Source organism: Lepidochelys olivacea (genome assembly GCF_965140295.1).
Source record: "Lepidochelys olivacea isolate rLepOli2 genome assembly, chromosome: 6".
In the NCBI taxonomy this organism is placed as follows: Eukaryota; Metazoa; Chordata; order Testudines; family Cheloniidae; genus Lepidochelys; species Lepidochelys olivacea.
Window position 1 is genome coordinate 6,219,918 of NC_140416.1, and position 21,644 is coordinate 6,241,561.

The 21,644-nt window shown below is 45.3% G+C and overlaps 1 protein-coding gene across 1 annotated transcript in view; it reads left to right on the forward strand.

The window, feature by feature from the left end:
• The window catches only part of LOC311522489 (E3 ubiquitin-protein ligase rnf213-alpha-like), a 175,273-nt gene that overhangs the window by 140,801 nt on the left and 12,828 nt on the right, over positions 1 to 21,644 (forward strand). The window contains 12 exon segments of the mRNA XM_084631886.1: positions 1,440 to 1,490; positions 1,494 to 1,521; positions 2,143 to 2,177; positions 4,573 to 4,667; positions 4,940 to 5,090; positions 5,285 to 5,450; positions 7,352 to 7,443; positions 8,689 to 8,937; positions 11,154 to 11,295; positions 14,667 to 14,750; positions 15,364 to 15,532; positions 20,577 to 20,772. Coding sequence (XP_084488012.1) covers positions 1,440 to 1,490; positions 1,494 to 1,521; positions 2,143 to 2,177; positions 4,573 to 4,667; positions 4,940 to 5,090; positions 5,285 to 5,450; positions 7,352 to 7,443; positions 8,689 to 8,937; positions 11,154 to 11,295; positions 14,667 to 14,750; positions 15,364 to 15,532; positions 20,577 to 20,772 — 1,458 coding nt within the window.

The window sequence follows — 21,644 nt, forward strand, 5'->3', positions numbered from 1 at the left end:
AACCAAACCTATATCCCCCGAATCCCCATCCAACGCTCTATCCACAAGCCCTTCATAGAATCATAGAATATCAGGGCTGGAAGGGACCTCAGGAGGTCATCTAGTCCAACCCCCTGCTCAAAGCAGGACCGATCCCCGACTAAATCATCCCAGCCAGGGCTTTGTCAAGCCTGACCTTAAAAACTTCTAGGGAAGGAGATTCCACCACCTCCCTAGGTAACGCATTCCAGTGTTTCACCACCCTCCGAGTGAAAAAGTTTTTCCTAATATCCAACCTAAATTTCCCCCACTGCAACTTGAGACCTTTACTCCTTGTTCTGTCATCTGCTACCACTAAGAACAGTCTAGAGCCATCCTCTTTGGAACCCCCTTTCCGGTAGTTGAAAGCAGCTATCAAATCCCCCCTCATTCTTCTCTTCCACAGACTAAACATCCCCAGTTCCCTCAGCCTCTCCTCATAAGTCATGTGTTCCAGTCCCCTAATCATTTTTGTTGCCCTCTGCTGGACTCTATCCAATTTTTCCACATCCTTCTTGTAGTGTGGGGCCCAAAACTGGACACAGTACTCCAGATGAGGCCTCACCAATGTCGAATAGAGGGGAACGATCACTCCCTCGATCTGCTGGCAATGCCCCTACTTATACATCCCAAAATGCCATTGGCCTTCTTGGCAACAAGGGCACACTGCTGACTCATATCCAACTTCTCGTCCACTGTAACCCCTAGGTCCTTCTCTGCAGAACTGCTGCCGAGCCATTCGGTCCCTAGTCTGTAGCTCTGCATTGGGTTCTTCCGTCCTAAGTGCAGGACTCTGCACTTGTCCTTGTTGAACCTCATCAGATTTCTTTTGGCCCAATCCTCCAATTTATCTAGGTCCCTCTGTATCCTATCCCTACCCTCCAGCATATCTACCACTCCTCCCAGTTTAGTGTCATCTGCAAACTTGCTGAGGGTGCAATCCACACCATCCTCCAGATCATTTATGAAGACATTGAACAAAACCGGCCCCAGGACCGACCCCTGGCGCACTCCACTTGATACCGGCTGCCAACTAGACATGGAGCCATTGATTACTACCCGTTGAGCCCGACAATCTACCCAGCTTTCTATCCACCTTATAGTCCATTCATCCAGCCCATACTTCTTTAACTTGCTGGCAAGAATACTGTGGGAGACCGTGTCAAAAGCTTTGCTAAAGTGAAGGAACAACACGTCCACTGCTTTCCCTTCATCCACAGAGCCAGTTATCTCGTCATAGAAGGCAATTAGATTAGTCAGGCATGACTTGTCCTTGGTGAATCCATGCTGACTGTTCCTGATCACTTTCCTCTCCTCTAAGTGCTTCAGAATTGATTCCTTGAGGACCTGCTCCATGACCTCTTTCTTCTGCTCTGTCCCAGTGCTGTAGTAAAGGTGTCCAACTGTGGTTTGTTTACCAGGGGACCTACCTTCCGACCATGCCGGGCGACCTTCTCTTTGATATGACGAATTAGAAACACAATCCTGGAGAAAAACTGTGGAGTAAGTCTCAGAAAAACTTAATATCAATATTTTCCCTGGCTGCTTTTAAATGCCTCATTATTGTAATACAAGGTATGTTTTCTAAGAGGCAGCCATTTGGCTTAACCCTAATGGTGTCTACATATGGAGATGTTCCTATGCCACCTCATTTCCAAGCCACTGCAAAACAGGGCAATGCTGCAACACAGCTGAGTCTTGCTTGACAGAAAAGTGCTGTGAGGCTGTAGGAACTGGTCTTAAATTAGAGCAAGGTTGGGGCAGGGTCTGTCAGTCTTGGCACAAGGGTTGGGTAATGGCTCGTTAAAACCAGCTATGTCCCTCCAGTCTGGTCCTGCACTGACCATTTTTCAGACTGACCAAAAATCTGGTTTAGAATGTTGTTTCACAAAGTCATTTTTTACAGAACCAGGAAGTTTGGGACCAGGTCCCCAGCTGATGTAAATGAGCTGTAGCTCCAATTCCATGGGACCAGATCCACAACTGGGGAGGATCGGTTGTCACTCCATCGGAGTCGCTGGGGCTGTGCTGATCCACCCCAGCTGAGGTTCTGGTGCGTTATCATTAGTGTTGTTTTTGTGACTGTACCAGTAGCTGATTGGTCTGATTCCCTCTCACACACAGGATGCCAATGTGGGCAGCACTGGCGCATTGAAGACGTAAGTGTCTCTTCGTAGCTATTGTTTGTTGCAGATGTATCTTCAGTCTCTTGCTGCGTCTCTGTTTCTGGAATGTACATGTAGGATTTCTCAGGACAGGACTACTTGCCACTGAGACAAGGATCCGGAGGCCAAAGCTGACTCCAAGCCTGATCTCCCTACATAGAAATATGCACTTAAATTGCACCTAAACTTTCACGTTAGGGCTGATGTAGTGTCTGGGCTTGAGAATTTCACTGCTGTGCATCCAAGCTAGTCTCCTGTGATACAAGAATTTCATATCCAAACCCGTATCTGCATGTAGCCCCTTCCTGTGGCACCCCCCCCACACTTCCACAAGAATGGTAGAGCCCCTGCATGGGAGCTGAACCTGCCTCCTCCAGAGCTAAAAGCACAGTTCTTTCCTGCCTGAGCCAAAAGACCCACCTTTCTTAGCCCAGGCTGTAGAATGCTCATCAACCTCTATGTACGGTCTGTCCATCCCTAGAGCTGGTCAGGGCACCACACTGGTAAGTGTGGGTTGCATGTGTAGATGTGTCTGTATAGACAGTTACTGAAGATAAAGAGTTCCATGGCATGGCCTATAAGAGCAAAACATGTGGTATTTGTAAAGTTAGTTGCTTTTGCCCTGAAAATGCCTTAGGCCCAGATTCACAAAGGAGTTAGGCGTTGTGACATTGCACGTCGCAACACCTAACTTTTGGTTGCAGAAGTGAGATCCATAGGAGCCCGAGTTAAGCGCCTCACTCCCTATACAATGCATGGACAGAAACAGACATGGGAATGTGACACACCAAGCTAGCATGCTAGGCAAGGAGCTGCCTAAGCCAGCCAAGGGGAGATGCTGATCAGTGGAGTAGGTGCTAAGCCCTTCCCCCCTCACAGAGGTAGGTGCCTGGTCCAGGCTGCAGGGAGGCACCAGCCTAGCTCTGCCTAGTGCTAGGGAACCCCTCCCCTAGAGTCAGGGGGCTTAGGTGCCTAAGTCGTTTCTGGGTCCACACAAAGATTGAGATTTTCACTACTGTGCATCCAAGCTAGTCCCCTGTGATACTAGAGTTTCATCATATCCAAAGCTGTATGTGTATGAAGCCTGTGTCACTCCACACAAAACAAATAGAGGAGGAGGTGGTGGTGAGAAGGAGTTTGCAGTCCAGTGATTAGAGAGGTGGGAGATCCCAGGGTCCAGTCCCCTTGTTCCAGTGACTCATTGCTTAGCCACAGCTGAACAGCGTCACCAGGAGAGATTGAGGGAGCCCCATCAGATTATCCCATAGCTCAGTGACTAGGGCACCCTCCTGAGAAGTAGGAGCCCCCAGGTCAAATCCTTTGGGCCAAGGAGACAATTAAACCTGGGCTTTTCACACCGGGGCTGAGTGCTCTAACCACTAGGCTGAAAGGTGTGAAGGAACCTTCTCCTCTGGCTAGGTTTTGAACCAGCTCCTTTTCCTGTCTTCCCCCAGTTCGTGGGTCGCTCTGGGGCTGAAGCAAGAGATCAGTATTTGGACAGCTAGCGCGGGGCAGCAGTGCACGTGCCCAGGGTTAGAAACTTCAGCACTGAGGGAACTTGTATCCTGAACACAGAGGCGCTCAGTGAGTGAAGATATCTACAGGGTTAGGTGATAGCAGAGCAGGAGTTTTGTGGCTCGCCGTGATGCCTGAAATTGGGACTTAGCCATGAAGTGTCTTGGTGGATCTGGGCCTTCCCGACTGCAGGCCTTAGTTCCCTGCACCTAATCCTCCTCCTCCCATCTAGCAACATGGTTTTAAACACTGACCGAGCTGGTTTTGCCTTGCCACTAGCAGTCATGCTCATTCAGCGTACATTTGGTGAAACCACAGCTTTATACACACAAAGGGAGCTAGGCACCCCCCACCCCAAATTTCAGTGTGTTTGGGAAGCCTGGGGGCTTGTCTACATGGCCATTTTGTGCGCAGCAAGCCAGGGTTTGACTGTACAGCACACAGTCCTGCACACTGTCACCGTGTGGACGCTGCTGCCTCTTGTGCACTAGAAGTTCTGTATCACGCTTGGACATCCTGCTGATTCAACAGCACTTTTAGCGTGTAGGAGCAGGTGCCATGCAGACAGTTGGTGCGTGTACATTCACACCCCAACCTCCCGTGCACTGAGGGGCTGTGTAGACAAGCCCTAACTCCACTAGGCTAGTCTGAGAAACATGATCCTACACACAAGACCAGTATATTGCACACTCACTGTCTTTCCTGTTCACTCTTCCGAACATTTCTGCCTCCAGTGGTTTGTGCAACGTCTGTTTTTTGCTCAGCTGCAGAGAGTGGTGCTGTCTGGCTAGCAGCTGAGCAAATCACCGTACAACTGTTGCATTGCTGGTTCTTTATAAAGTGACTAATGCTGACATTATTCCTGTGACAACAGTGCGGACGGCCCTATGTTATTATCAAGTGTCTGTGTGGCTCCGAGATCGGTGGGACTGATCACAAACCTGTGGAGGGATTTGAGGAAGTAGATATGTAAGTTTAAAATCATTGCATGTAACCTAAAAGGAATGAATGGGACTGTGTCAACTTAAACCCATATTGCTGTCTGGGTATTGTTTACTGGGGTGAACTATAGGGGAAATTTCATTGAAAGTTCAAAATTCCAATGCTTTCCCCCCACCCCAGTCTGACCCACTGGTCACTACAGTTGTGAACTGGTTAGGGTGAAACACTGAAAAAATACAAGATTTTGGGAGAAAAGTCTGATCTCTGACTGTCAAATGAGTTGTGGTTTTTTAATACAGCACGAAGGATAAAACAGAGAGAGGCTACGTGCTGGGGAGTCCGTCCTCACGGAACAAAGAGACCGAGAGGGATCTGCCTGCAGCCTCAGTCTGCATCGCCAGAGCACTGCTCCATTCTTCAATGCTATTGGGGACATTTACCGATAGACAGGTGGGAAAACAAATGCCCCCAGTAACACTTCTGTCTGTCTTCGTAACCGATCAGCATTGTATGTACCACTAACAGGCTTTAATTTGTAATGGTAACTTTGACTGAGTTATACATTGCCTTTGTGGAGGTGTCTGTACAATTAAGAGGGGAAATGCTTCCTCAGAGCTAAGCTATGGAAATACTTTGCCTTCTAGTCCATTTTGGAGCTAATGAAAGTGAAGCCCCAGGACTCAGAAAAGTTCTTTTTGGACCACCTTGAAAAAGACATCCAGTTCCTAGCAGAGTCACTAAGTGGAATCATAGACGATGCAACGATGACAGTCCACCTATTCCTCAGATGCATCCTCGACAGCACAGCAGGTAAAGAAACGCCTCGTTTTAGGGGCTGTTTTTTTGTTGTTGTTGGGTTTGTTTTTTGTTGCTGCTGCTGAAGTTATGACAAAATGTACAGTGAATTTGAGCAAGGGGCATTTTAACACAGCTAAATGCAGGGTTACACATCTAGGAACAAAGAGCCTAGGTCAGACTTACCAGGTGGTGGTCTGTACCCTGGAAAACTGGAGGATTGGTTCAAAAGAAATCTGATGAGGTTCAAAAGGACAAGTGCAGAGTCCTGCACTTAGGATGGAAGAAACCCATGCACCGCTACAGGCTGGGGACCGACTGGCTAAGCAGCAGTTCTGCAGAAAAGGACCTGGGGATTACAGTGGACGAGAAGCTGGATATGAGTCAACAGTGTGCCCTTGTTGCCAAGAAGACTAATGGCATATTGAGGGGCATTAGTAGAAGCATTGCCAGCAGACTGAGGGAAGTGATTATTCCCTTCTGTTTGGCACTGGTGAGGCCACATCAGGAATATTGCGGGCACCCCACTGCAAAAAGGAGGTGGACACACTGGAAAGAGTCAAGTTGAGGGCAACAAAAATGATCAGGGAGCTGGCGCACAGGACTTACGAGGAGAGGCTGAGGAAACTTGGCTTATTTAGTCTGCAAAGGAGAAGAGTGAGGGGGGATTTGAGAGCAGTCTTCAACTACCTGAAGGGGGTTCCAAAGAGGATGGAGCTCGGCTGTTCTCAGTGGTGGCAAACGACAGAACAAGGAGTGATGGTCTCAAATTGCAGAGGGGGAGGTCTAGGTTGGACATTAGGAAACACTATTTCACTAGGAGGGTGGTGAAGCACTGGAATGGGTTACCTAGGGAGGTGGTGGAATCTCCATCCTTGGAGGTTTTTAAGGTCAGGCTTGACAAAGCCCTGGCTGGGATGATTTAGTTGGGGTTGGTCCTGCTTTGAGCAGGGGGTTGGACTAGATAACCTCCTGAGGTCTCTTCCAACCCTAATCTTCTATGGTTCTATGACTTTGAAAAGAACATAGGGTCATGGTGGAAACCAACTGAACATGAGCTCCCAGTGCAGTGCTGCTGCTAAGGGAATTAATGCAACCACTGGATATATAAAAGTAGCAGAAGGGAGATGGCATTACCTCTGTACACAGCACTGGTGAGACAGTTGCTGGAGACTGTCTCCAGTTCTGATGTCCACACCTCAAACAGGATCTTGCAAATTGGTTAAGGATTCTGAGAAGAGCTATACGAACAATCTGAGGTCTGGAAAACCTGCCTCATAGTGAGAGACTGAAGAAGTTCAATCTATTTAGTTTATCCAAGAGAAAGTTATGAGGTGACATGAGCCTGGTCTAAAAGTGCCTTCACAGGGAAGGAGATTTCTAAAAGTAGATGACTCTTTAATCTGGAAAAATAAACAAGATCAAATACCTGGAAACTGAAGTGAGACAAATTCAGACTAAAATTAGGTTCAAAATGTTTGAGAGAGGAGAATGTACCATCGGGACAGCTCATGTAGGGATGAGATGGATTCCCCAGCACTTGGAGTCTTGACATTAAGATATGATATCTCTTTCTAAAAGATCTGCTATAGCTCAGACAGAGGTGATGGGCATGGTGTAGAAATCACTGGGTGAGGTTCTATGGCCAGTGTTATGCAGAAGGTCAGACAAGATTATCATAACGCTCTCTCCCAGCCTTATAACCTATGAACCTATTAATAAACTGATTTTTAACTGGCTAACATTTGAAGGTGCTCCTATATCTTATGACTCAGGAATCCAGTTCTCTGGTAACATTGTAATTCATTTCACTATTATGAGTAACAATATTTACTGCAACTGCTGTACTTTAGATCTGCTCGTTATTTTATGTTAAATGATGTTACAGCTGATGTGTAAGTGTATATTTCTTACAGACACAAACATGACCATTAAAGTTATGCATGAAAAAGCAGACAGAGTACAGTGGGAAAGCTGCTTCAAAGCCGTAACTCAGTCATTCTTCCAGGTATGTGAGAACCAGTTTTCTATACATGGTAAATATCACAAATATAACCAATTGTTTACTCAGGATAAGAGATTAAGCCAGGAAAAGCCCACCTGAGGCTTCCATGCCACTATCTGAAACCAGAAGTCACACACAACGTTTCTAAAATGCCATTGTTTTGCCTCTTGGTTCTCAGATGCCACAGTGATGGGCACGTTATAAGAACCTGAATAGAACAACATAGACTATATTAAGCCTGGCTAATTTTTCCAATGCAGAAACTTGTCCATTGTGTTCAGCATACTAGAGAGGAAAACCCTGTGTGTTTGAGTGTCTATGAACCTGGTATTAAACGGCCTGCCACTCTGCATTTCCAAGAGTTCTGTTGGCATTTATTTATTTATTTTATTTTTCCATTAGGGCCTATTGCCCTTAACTGAAATCAGGGCCCCATTGTGTCAGGTGCTGCACGCACACACAACCTAGAAATGCAGTCCCATTGTGCCAAGCACTGCACAGACAGACGCACACACGCAAACGCAGCCCCATTGTGCCGGGCACTACACAGACACGTGCAGGGCCCCATGGTGCCGGGCGCTGCACACAGATACCCTCAGAACCCAGTTGTGCTGGGTGCTGCTAACGCAGACCCACAGAACCTTGTTGTGCCGGGCATTGCACAGACACTCAGTAACCAAGGTCAAAGACCGGTCATTCTGGGTGCTGTGCAGACACACAGTGAAAGACAGTCCCTGGCCCAAAGAGCTCATAGTCAGGGCCAAATATAGAGGCTGGCAACCCAGGCAACAACCACCTGGGCTGCCGGTCATGGGTGAGCGCCAGGCTTAGGATGCTGTTTTTGTTAGCAAATTTATCATCTCATATGAGAGGGATAAATCATGCATGCAAATCGTGCTACAAATGCAATACAGAAGATATTCAAATGTTTAACAAATTGCAGGGAGAGAGGTACCAAAGATGCTCCTCACCTAAGGCCCCATTTGGTCTAGGGCCATCTATGCTCACAGTGTAAATAGACAAGGGCAGGGTTATTGTCCCCTTTTTACAGATGAGAAATGGAGACACACAGTCACGAAATAGCTTCTCTGAGATCGCACGGAGTCGGCGGCAGAGCCAAGAACTGACCCAGATCTCTAGTCTGGTGCCTTAAACCTGCGCCAGCCCAGGCTGCCTCTCAGACCAACTAGAAGAGCCAGGCCCCTTTATAACAAGACTCGATTGCTAACTGACATCTCACTTCCACAGGTGCTGGAGCAGAAACTTGCTTCTGCAAAGCAGCAGATCGTAGAGGAGGGAGCTCACAGTTCAAATGTTCTCCTGAAAGTAGCCTATGGCCAGTCCCCGCCTTTCAGCCACCTGCTGAGCTTTGGGCTGATCAACATGCCCTGCATGTGGAGATTTGAACAGAGGATGACACTCCAACGACTGACCCATCTGGTGCAACAAGAAAATGGAGCAGACCAGTTCCCTGTGCTCCTGGAACTACTGTCCAAGGTGCTCTGGGATGATTTGAACTAATGTGTACACACAAACAAACAGCACACACACACGCAGATGTGAATACATTGTAACCCCTTTTCAGCCCAGTAGGCCAGTCAAAGTTTGGGGCCTTGTGGATGTTCTGGTTGGAAGTAGAAATTGATGGAGCCTGGTATTTTCTTAACTATAGTTTTGTTTATTTACAAGGAATGTACAAAGTCTTGTGTCTCTGAACACAGGGGGAATCAACTAGCAGGAAACAGCTTTTGTTGCACCCAGCACCAAGAGCAATCTTAGAGCCTGCACCTGACCTCTTCCCAAGTTTCTGCCAGAGTCAGCCACTGAGCTTTCAGCTGCTCCCTCCTTGTGGCAGTCTCTCCCTCTCAGTCTGATCTTGTCTGACCTCTGTTTCTGTGGGCTTGAATACGCTTAAATTGCTAGAGAGGCAGAGCTGCGCCGCTGTAGCACTTCAGTATAGATGATACCTATGCCAGTGGGAGGGACTCTCCCACTAGCGTAGCTCATCCATCTCCACAAAACGCAGTAGCTAGGTTGGTGGAAGAATTCTTCCATTTCGTAGCACTGTCTACACAGGGCCTTAGGTCAGCTTAACTTACTTCAGTACAGCTGTGCCACTGTAAGGTCTCTAGTGTAGACAGAGCCTTAGAGTAATAGGAACATTAGGGCTAGAAGGGAGCTCATAGATTCCAAGGCCAGAAGGGACCATTATGATCATCTAGTCTGACCTCCCACATAACACAGGCCAGAGAACTGCCCCAAAATAATTCCTAGAGCAGAGCTTTTAGAAGAACATCCAGTCTTGATTTTAAAATGGTCAGTTTTGAAGAATGCACCATGACCCATGGTAAATTGTTCCAGTGGTTAATTTTCTCACTGTTAAAAATATGCTCCTGCGTCATTGTGTCCAGTCCCATGCTATTATTCATCATAGAAACCCCTTCGTAGCTTATTAAGCTCTATCTTAAAAACAGTTAGGGTGTTGGGCCCCTTCTCACTGGGAGGCTATTCCCTCCTCTGCTGGTTTCCAGACTACATTTATTCCTGACAAGTTTATCCCCATTTGTTCTTGTGCCAACATTGTCCTTCAGCTCTTCTCCCTCCCTGGCGTTCGCCCCCCTGAACTCATTGTTCCTCCATAATGAAGCGATATTCCAGGTTAAAGAAAAATCTAATATTTATCAATTTTGAGACCAGAAGGGGCTGTTACAATTGTCTATAGTCTGGCTTCCTGTGTAACCCAGACCAGAGACCCTCACCCAGCGTTTTCTGGGTGACCTAGAATGGATATTTTAGAAAGAGACTGAAGTCTTGATTTAAAGATAGGAGATAATTATACTAGGTTTCCCATCATGTCTGTATTTAAACATAAATGTACAAGTTTAAATTATGCCCATAAAGCCAGATTCTGAGGTGATGTGTAAGATTTACTCCCTTACTCTCATTTGGACTCTCCTAAGTCAACTCACACTCACTGATCAATGTGTAAAGGAGTCATGTGACAATGGCTGATTTCTTCAAACACTGAACAAGACACTTTATTAGAATAAAGAAAACCATAGTTCGCCTAAAACCCAGTGTCTCGCTATAATCCTAAAGTTCTTTGCCCAGACTAGGAAAAAAAACTAATTAATTAATATGTGTTAGCTAACTTTAAAACAAAAAGCATAATTTTTGCCTACTTTAAACTCCTCCCCTTCTACCAGGCTTCCTGCTACACATGTAAAAAATAGTACAGCTAACCTCACAAGGGGGTTAATTTACATCATTGTTTATGCTACGCCTCTTAATCTGGCCCAAAGAAACAAGGCAGGTGTGATCTACTGCTTCCATTCCAGTCAGGCAGCTTCATTTTACTGCAACACATGCCTATGGACAATTTGAGTTTGCTTTACAACGGGTGTGCTAGCAATTGCCAGTGTGATATGCAAGGGAGTTGGGTTAGCAGGCCCTTTGTATAGCTTTCCTAGGGTCTAATAAAGACCTGCAGGGATAAAATAGGTTACTATTAAGTCCACAGAGGTTCAGGGCCAGATGGACCGGTCCCCGCTGGCTGCTTTGCACTGCTCCAATGATGCAAAGCAGCCAGACACTCACATAACCATGATGTTTTCAGGAACATCAAAACCACACGACGCCCTTCCCCATAACATCTTTCCTCTCCCACTGAACACAGACATCACGATAAAGAGGTGGCTACTTTTCTCTTACAGCATCAGCACATCCAACATGTGCAGCACCTGCCCGAAATTCTCGCTCTGCAGCGCTCTCTGATCCACTTTTTCCAAAACGGCGATATCCATGAAGGTGAAAGGCTTTCTGTGAGAAAGTTCTTGGAATGGGACGACCTCTCAGGTACACGTCATACTTCTAGGATTATGGTACCAAATCTAACCTTGATGCAGCGGTATTGGAGTCAGTGGGGCCAGATCTCCAGCTGATGTGAATTGCTTCAGTCTCCAATGGAGTCGATAGGGCCAGATCTCCAGCTGGTACCAGATGTGCACTCCATCAGAGCCAGATGGGCACTGGCTCTACTCACCTGTGGATCCCTCAGTGCTTCGGGGATTTTCTTGCAGCCAGATCCACCAGCTTTAGGGCAGCTTTGCACTGTGGGGACAACCCCCAGCAGTCTTAGCGCTCCCAAGAGTCAGTACGACCCTATTTCCTGAGTAGCAATAAAGAACTTCATGGCTGAGCTACATGTGGTCTCTATACAGGGGATAATACTGACATGCCTGGGGCTTGAGCCAGATACTGCAGAGACCAAGGGAAAAACTCCCTTTTACTGCAGTGGGCTTTGGATCAGGCCCGTGGACAAAGAACACCTGCAGATCTGCAATTGTGTGCAAATTGTAAACATCAGTCAAACAAGCCAATGAGTGCAATTAATCAAAATGGCTCAGTGACTGAGGAGCCTAAGAGACATTGGCTTTCAATAAGACTGAGGCCCAGGTCCACACTACAGACATTTGACAGCATAGCCAGGTTGGTCAGGGTGTGATGAGGTGCAATTTGTGACTGACAGAGCTTCATGGCAAAAGCTCCTAGTACAGAGATGTAACCCTTCTGCCAGATGGAGCCAGCAGCAACCAGGGCTGGGTTCAATATCTAGGGGTTCCTTTCCATTGATACAACACAGAACTGGCTAGAGTCCCCATTCACTAACCTGGGAAAATTACACACCACACCTGGGCGCCTCCGAGAGGCAGTATTTCCCCACTCACAAGCATAGAGTCCGAGTGTAGAAAAGAAACTTTTACTAAAAGGAGGGAAGTAACTCGGCATTAATTTGGGAAAACACCGCAAACATGGTTCATAAACATAAACCATGAGTAAAAGACCCACCCCTAAGTTGGTTGGGTCTACTGAGGTCCTTTTCCTCTCAGGTTCTTAAGTCCAGCCACAAAAAAAGTCCCTTTCACATGCCCAACCCTTCTCTGCACTCCACTCACAGTTGCTGTCCTTGGTCAGTGCTGACCCAGAGTTCAGAGATGCATCTGCAGAGTTCACCTCCCACCCTGTGGGGGGGGGGGGGTAAAGAGGCATTATTCGCTTCTTCGCTCTGCTGGCCATTCACCAGCCACCTGCTCACCGTGCCCCTCCACCAGCCATTCTGCTGGCTGCTTGTCATGCCTCTTTGCCACTGCCCTGCTGGCCACTCACCACGCCTCTCCGCCACTGCCTTGCTGGCTGCTCACTCACCAGCTAACTGTCAGTCACCTTCTGCCTCTCTGCTGTGACCTCTGCACATCAGTCTCTCAGTTGTTTTCAGCTCTTTTGCAGGCTGGACAGAAACATTGCCCCAACTCAAGTGATTTCAGCTCTCAGTGATTTTAGCTCTTAGCAGGCAGGGCAGAAACACAGTTCCACAACTGGTCTCTGTTCTGATTGAGCACTTAAAATAACAAAAGGGGCTCCTAATGAAGCCTAGTTAGCTATATTCTTTGAACAGCAGGGAAGAACAGGTTAAGTCAGTCTAGAGAGAACGGGGGCGGGGGGCTGGAGGGAGTTTGTGCAGACTCCTGACCAGCACACCTGTCCCACCGCCTCTTATTTTCCCAGGGATTTGCCAGTCAAGCCCCTGGCTCAACAAGGTCCTCTCCACTATGGGTGACCCCCGCATTTGGAACAGGTTAAGCACAGTCCTACTTCCCTGTATTCTCACAATAATCACAACATTGATAACAGCATTTCACTACCCCTGCATTCAGTACTAATGTGATCTGTGACTCCACACCAGCCAAGTTGATTACAATGAGCAAAACACCACTCCATCTGCTGAATATCTAAGCATACCTAAACAAAGCAGGAGCAAACTGTATTTACATAACCACACCTAGAGTCTCTCTCCCCCTCCCAGCTAGCTGTCAGGGAAGCATTATCATAGAATATCAGGGTTGGAAGGGACCTCAGGAGGTCATCTAGTCCAACCCCCTGCTCAAAGCAGGACCAATCCCAGAGTTCAGAGATGCATTCATTCAGACCCTGCTTACATCCATAGTTAGACCAGCTGAACTGTGTTTTTGTTGGGACAGCTTATTTTGCTCAGGGAGGTGGGAATAAGCTATACTGGCAAAAGTGCAGTTTTGCCACTGTACACTGCGTCCACACTAGGAGCGCTTTCCTGGAACACGATACTGGTATAGCCAGACAGGCAAAGTGCTCCTAACATAGACTCCTAACGTAACCTGACTTGTAAGCTGGCTTCTGAGAATGCCTGCTGGGTTGGGCTTCTGCAGATGAGATAGGAAGGGTGATGTCTTGTTCATAGAATGATAGAAATGTAGGGCTGGAAGGGACCTCGAGAGCTCGTCAAGTCCAGGATCAAGTAAACCTATATTATCCCTGACAGGTGTTTGTCCAGCATGTTCTTAAAAAACAAAAAACAAACAAAAAAAACCCCAATAATGGGGATTTTACAACCTCCCTTAGAAGCTTATTCCAGAGCTTAATGACCCTTCTTAATATGTTACCTAAATCTCCCTTGCTGCAGATTAAACCATTACTTCTTGTCCTGTCTTCACGGAGAACACTTGATCCCTGTCCTCTTTATAACAGCCCCTAACATATCTGGAGACTGTTATTGGGTCCCCCCCTTCAGTCTTCTTTTCTCATGTCTAAACATGCCCAGGTTTTTTTAACCTTTTCTCATAGGTCAGGTTTTCTAAACCTTTTATCATTTCTGTTCCTCTCCTCTGGACACTCTCCAGTTTGTCCACATCTTCACCCAGAAGTGGACATAGTACTCCAGCTGAGGCCTCCGCAGTGCTGAGTGGAGTGGTTACCTCCCATGAATCCTGCTGGGGCTTAAGTGGCATCATGATTTGATGGCTGTGTACATGCTGCCTAGCAGAAATTTGGGAACCACAGAGACTTTACTAGTGGGAATTTAAGCAACTGCAGAGTTAAGTAGCAGCTGAGTGATTTTAAATATCTAAATTTTGGCCTCAGGTGCATAAAGTGGCAATAAGGTGTCCAATTCCCTTTGTGGCTCTAGCCCTCGGTGCCTAAATCTCTCGAAAATCAGTCTTAGGCTCCCAAGAAATTTAGACGCTTTTCAAAATTTTACTTCACATATGTAGGTAAATCTTCTTTAATGTTGCAAGGCATGTTAAAATTTTAATTAGTTCTTTTTTCTATAAGAAATATTTTTGCAAGAGGGAAACGGGTATCTTTCCTGGAAAACATCTGTTGATAAATGCCATCTTCCCTTCCAACTTTAGATGATCAGCGTTTTGCTTTTGAAAGAGCAATGCAGACTATTCAGAAAGTGTGGAGCAATGTAAGATCAACTCCCAGAATCTCAGGTATTTTGACTTCCATGGTGTTTTACTTTCCTTTCTAAGTATTTTTCTATCACGCAACAAACGATTCAGTTGTGAAGCTGAGTACAAGTCCACTCCAGAGTAATTACCGAGTATTCCCTGATACACAAAGTATCCAAAGTAACCCCTATCCTGCAAACATCCTTAACATACTCTGAGTCGTTCCACTGACTTCGCTGGGGCTACTCCCAATGTCTAAAGCTCAACATGGACATAAATCTTTGCAGGGTTGACGAGGAAGGGAGCTGCTTATTAGTAGGGCAATGATAATCAGATCACTCTGTTATGTAGGCTAACTGAGCATTATGTGGAAATTGCTAGCGAGAACTGGGGGTGACTTAGAAAAAAATAAGTTTTGCAAGTTTTTCACAGCTTTTTTTTTTTTTTTTTTTAAACAAAACACTTGCTGGGGGTTTTTTGGTTGAATTTTATTTATTTAGATTTCATTTGAAATTTTGACAAAAGGTGTGTAAAATGTGGAGAATTATTTTGTGGAAAATGTCCCGTCCCCCCCTTAGTTCTACCCTTGTCATTTGATATCCTGGTTCCTGTGATTCCATACACACTGTGTGAAAGATTCTCTGCTTTATTACAGAAATCAATATCCCTAAAGACCTGTGGTGTAAGGAGATCAACGCTGATACTGCCATCCTGGACTTCATGCCAACCACTCCATCCATAACTTCCATTGTTACGAGGTTCTTAATAAAGCTCCAGAACAGCTGCATTGACACCGCTGCTCAACTCACTAAGGAAAAGCAAAGGTATCTTTCAATCCTCGCCCCTAGAGGTGAACCACTCTGACTAGGTAACTTTAGTTACCCATAAATCAACAATTCAGCTTAAAACATAGATCCTGAGTTTCCTCTCACTTCAGATGGTATAAAACAGGCATAGCTCCACTGATGTCAATGGTTTTACTCCTGATGTACAGCCATATACGCGAGGAGGGCCAGGCCAGACTTCTCCAAGAAGAAAACATGACTCTTATGACCTCATGCAATGCGGTAGTTAGGTTGAGACCATCTCAAGGCCTGGTCTGCTCAGGTGGGGTGTAAAGTTGATTTAGTTTGTTCAGGGAGATACTTTGAATAAGCTTGAATTATATCTAATGCCTGAAGGACTGATCAACTGCACTGCAATTTAGGAAGTTCAGTGATCCTCATTTATTTTAGTGTCCCAGACACTGGAACTAGGGGTGTTGGGGATGCGGCAGCACCCCGGCTTGAAGTGGTTTCTATCATATACAGGATTTACAGTTGTTGGTTTTATTAATGGTTTTCAGCACTCAGCACCCTGGTCCCAGACTTATCTTAGGGTAGGTGAGATTAGAATCCGACCCTGATCCCACTGCAGTCAGGAGGTGACTCAGGATTGATCCCAGAGGAGCTGAGATCAGAATCCAGTTTTGACCCCACGGTAATCAAGGGATGACTCCAAATTAGCCCAGGGTAACTTCTCATGTTACCATAAGGAAGGACTGGGGAGCACAGCAAGATGCTTATGATCTCAGCAGGGAGGTGCCTTTTTAAAGCTAACCTGGGAGTGCCACAGACATTTAGTGGCATATAACCCAGAGCGTGATCCCAGCTGTACCAGTATGAAGATGTTGACAGCAGTGTAGTTTCCCATAAATTTAGGGGAATATATTATGGTGGTGTAAGCATCTTTATACCGGTACAACTGCACCTGGCTAGGGGTCGAACCAATGTAACTATTTAGCTAAAAAAAAAAAGAAAAATCACACACACCCCAAAATAGTTACATTAGTAGAAGATCTGTCTCTAGAGGAGACTAGCTGAACCCATACAAGTCAGCTGCAAACGGATATAAGAGCATCCACACAAGGGTTTGCACCAGTGCAAATACATGGATTTTAAACTGATTTCAGCTCAACTGGTGCACTTGATTTTAGCCAAAAGGCCAAGAAGCACTTGATTTCAGTTCAACTGATGCAACCACTGTGTATAGAGCTTAATCCTGTTCCTATTGAATTCAAAAGCAAAACTCCCATTGGCGTTAATGGGGCAGGTTCAAACTCTTAGGGCCACATTTACAAAGGTGTTTAGGTACCTGAAAATGCAAAGAGGCATCTCATGGGATTTTCTAAATTGCCAAGGCAGGTTAGGCTCCAAACTCTCATTGTTTTCAATGGCTGAAATGGGAGGTAGAACAGGCTAGTGGACAGAGTGCAACACGAAAACGCAGAAGAACTGGCTAATCCTGGCTTTGGTAGCTGATGCTGGGCAAATCAATTTTACTTTCACTGTGTCTCAGTTTTCTCATCTGTAAAATGGGGATAATGATACTTGGCTCTTTGAGAGGCAAGACCTAGAAGTTATTACTTATTATCTGCATCTGTAGGTACCCAAAGACCTTTGTAAAGCTGATCTTTGACCTTTGGTCCTTTAGCTCACACAGCAAAGGTACTCAGTGCTTGAGATTGCAGAGTCTTTCCTTGATTTTCCCTTGTTGTCTCCTCTCAGTGGATAGGGACCCAGCCCGTTCTGATTTCCTGTTGCTGTGTTGCCAACTCTCACTGTTCTACAGCTTTCCTATCAGTTCTGTCAGTTTCTGGCCTTGGTGGCAGTGGGGAAAAGACTAGAAACATGGTCCCCAAGCCTACCAACTACAGAAAGTGAATAGAAAGGACTCAGAACATAATATTCTTTAAATCTTAAGCCAGCTGCATGATTTGGAGCCCAGCGGTGGGGCTGGCCAAGCTGACGGGGTGTTGTGCTGTCAGGGTAAACATCACAATGATTCATATTCATTTAAAGACAGAAGGGACTCTTAGATCATCCAGTCTGAGCTCCATCCAGGCCATTAGTGTCACCCGGTTACCCAAGTTCTAAGCCCAATAACTTGTGTTTGGCTAAAGTATCTTCCAAAAAGGCATCCAATCTGGATTGGAAGCCATCAAGGGATGGAGAATCCACCACTTCCCTTGGCAGTTTGCTCCAAGGGCTAATCACCTTCACTGTCAACATTTGATGCCATATTTCCAGTTTGAATTTATCAGGCTTCAGCTTCCAGCCATTGGTTTTTGTTCACCGCTAGATTAAAGAGTCCTTTAGTACCCATAATTTTCAATGTGTACAGATTTTTAGAGAGGACCAAGGGCTTCTTTCATTCAGCAAGTGACACAGCCAGCCAGCCAGCACTGCTTCTGCATGTGAAACTTCAACCTAGCAGCGCATCGTTGAGAGCAGCTTTAGGCTCTTCCTCCACTGACTTCTGTGGCACTGTTATGCTGATGTGACTGAGCATAGTGTTTCGCTCACTGTCAGCTCTGCCAAGAATGAAAAAGAATACGAGTCTGCCCCCCAGAAATCACAAGATTCCTCAAAAGTCACAAGATTTTTTAAGTTTCAGAGTAGCAGCCATGTTAGTCTGTATCCGCAAAAAAACAGGAGGACTTGTGGCACCTTAGAGACTAACAAATTTATTAGAGCATAAGCTTTCATGGGCCACAGCCCACTTCATCAGATGCATAGAATGGAACATATAGTAAGAAGATATATATACATACAGAGAACAGGAAAAGGTGGAAGTTGCCCTACCAATTCTAAGAGGCTAATTAATTAAGATGAGCTATTATCAGCAGGAGAAAAAAAACTTTTGTAGTGATAATCAGGATGGCTCATTTCAGGCAATTGACAAGAAGGTGTAAGGATACTTAACATAAGGAAATAGATTCAATTTGTGTAATGGCTCAGCCATTCCCAGTCTCTATTCAAGCCTAAGTTAATGGTATCTAGTTTGCATATTAATTCAAGTTCAGCAGTTTCTCATTGGAGTCTGTTTTTGAAGCTTTTCTGTTGCAAAATTGCTACCTTTAAGTCTGTTACTGAGTGACCAGAGAGGTTGAAGTGTTCTCCTACTGGTTTTTGAATATTATGATTCCTGATGTCAGATTTGTGTCCATTTATTCTTTTGCATAGAGACTGTCCAGTTTAGCCAATATACATGGCAGAGGGGCATTGCCGCCACACGATGGCATATATCACATTGGTAGATGTGCAGGTGAATGAGCCCCTGATGGCGTGGCTGATGTGATTAGGTCCTATGATGAGGTCACTTGAATAGATATGTGAACAGAGTTGGCATCGGGCTTTGTTGCAAGGATGGGTTCCTGGGTTAGTGTTTTTGTTCTGTGGTGTGTGGTTGCTGGTATTTGCTTCAGGTTGGGGAGCTGTCTGTAAGCGAGGACTGGTCTGTCTCCCAAGATCTGAGAGAGTGAGGGATCATCTTTCAGGATAGGTTGTAGATCTTTGATGATGAGCTGGAGAGGTTTTAGTTGGGAGCTGTAGGTGACGGCTAGTGGCGTTCTGTTATTTCCTTTGTTGGGCCTGTCCTGTAGTAGGTGACTTCTAGGTACTCTTCTGGCTCTGTCAATATGTTTTTTCACTTCAGCAGGTGGGTACTGTAGTTTTAAGAATGCTTGATAGAGATCTTGTAGGTGTTTGTCTCCGTCTGAGGGGTTGGAGCAAATGTGGTTGTATCTTAGAGCTTGGCTGTAGACAATGGACTGTGTGGTGTGTCCTGGATGAAAGCTGGAGGCATGTAGGTAAGTATAGTGGTCAGTAGGTTTCCGGTATAGGGTGGTGTTTATGTGACCATCGCTTATTAGCACAGTAGTGTCCAGGAAATGGACCGCTTGTGTGGATTGGTCCAGGCTGAGGCTGATGATGGGAGGGAAATTGTTGAAATCATGGTGACAACAAGGAGTCTGGTGGCACCTTAAAGGCTAACAGATTTATTTGGACATAAACTTGTGGGTAAAAACTGCACTTCTTCAGAAAGCTTATGCTCAAATAAATCTGTTAGTCTTTAAGGTGCCACCGGACTTCATGTTAGTCTGAATCCACAAAAACAACAAGGCTACCCCCTGATACTTGAAATCATGGTGGAATTCCTCAGGGGCTTCTTTCCCATGGGTCCAGATGATGAATACTTTTAAGAATATTGTTATGCTCAAAGGTGCCATCAAGTGGGTCTTTGATCTACAGTTACTCACAGACTTCCTTAAAGCTGATGAGTTTGCAAAGCACCTTTATTTCTGGCTAACTGAAAGGAGTGATTAACTACCCCTGTATATAATGATAGATGGAAACAGTAGAAGCCACTGCCCAGGGCACTAGGCCACATGGTAAGGCCAATCAGAAAGTAAGCCATGTGATTTCCCTGAAATTAACTGCAAATGTAAAGAGCTAGTGGATTATTTGGCAAACTGTGTGTATGTGTGAGAAGCAGAAAGATGGGAGGAAAAAGCCAGCAGAAGATGAGAGAAGCAGTGGTGAGCACGGCCCAGAGACAGAGTTCTTCCAGACTTGGAAATGGTGAGCCAAAGACCTGCCTCCTGCTTGTGTGTTTCTACTGTGTTCAGGAACCAGGACTTCATGTGCATTCTGTAAATAAAGAGGGTTTCACCAAAGAAATACCTGACCTGTCATCCATTTCTCCTCCTAATGGAAACAATCCCACAAGCCCCTAACTGCTAGCTAACTACTTGGACCAAAGGATCAAAAACAATAAAGGTGTAGGTGTTTTTATTTGCCTCCCAGGGTCAAGATTTCAAGCTTTTCTTGGTAGTTACAATGGTGGCAAATTTACTTCTTTTTTAAACGCAAGCTGCATTTCTCCTGTGATCACATGACTCCAGTAGCTGGAACCCCTAATGTCACGAGACTCCCAAGAGTTGGAAGCCCAGCGATGGGCTAAACGGCCCATCTAAGATGGAACAAGCTCTGATTTCTTTGTCAGTAAAGAAGACAACCCCTCATGTTGTTCTGCCCTTTTCTCCAGGTCTGTTTCAGCGGAAGAAGTGAAGCACGCCTCTGTGTTAAGTGTTACCGAGAGCGACTTGATCACCATGGCGCTGTCAAACTTCCAGTATGTGCTAGAGGAAGATGGAACCAAGACCACCCACTATAATTTTCTGACTCTGCAGAGGCAAGTGATTCACCGATTCATCAGCGGGAAGCCTGTCGTGAAAGCCCAGGTGAGTTCAGGATGAAATCATGGAGGTGGTGCTTTGCCATAGACTTCAGTGCAGCCAGGATTTTACTCTCAGTGCTTGCTGCTCTGCCGCCTGGCACCTGTGTGGAGTTATTCACACCTGAACAAAATGAGTGTAAACCACAAACAAATTAAAAATGCATAGGTGGAAATGGTGATGGGAGGTGAAAGACCTGATCCACTCTGGCCTTACTCCAGCTTTATACGTTTTGAGATTCAGTGACTTCAGTGGGGTTACACTGGTATAAATTGGGAATAAATGCATTGGCAAATCAGCTCCACTGTGTTTAGACTTATTTTAAAATTTTCAAAAGAGCCTAAGTGACTTAGGAGAAGAGCTGGTTTGGGAATTTGTTGATACAATTTTGTTCTTGGAAAATGCCAATTTATCAAAACCGAAACTTCCCGTGGGAACATGCTGATTTTGACAAATTGTTCACTTTAAAAAAATGGAAAATTTGGATAAATGTTTTGCAAATACAGTATAAAACATCTCATTTCCACATTTTTGGAACAAAATGTTTTGATTTCTGGTTTGAAACGGGTGTATATTTTGAAATTAGTTATTTCTTTTAGTTTAAATTTTAAAAATAAAAGTAAAGGTCAAAGTCAAAATTAAACATTTTGAGATTATCAAAACATTTCAATTTACCCAAACCAAAGATTTTTTTTCAGGTTTTTGGTCTTTGAAATTTTCAAGATTTTGAGTGCCCATCTTGATTTGGGAAGCGAAAAATTTTTAAACTCTTAAATTCTTGCAAGATAGGAAAACTATTTGCCTTAGAGCTTTGCTTAGAAGCCTAAATTGCACAGACTTTCAGAGAGACGTAGGCTCCTAGGAGCCAGATTAAAAAA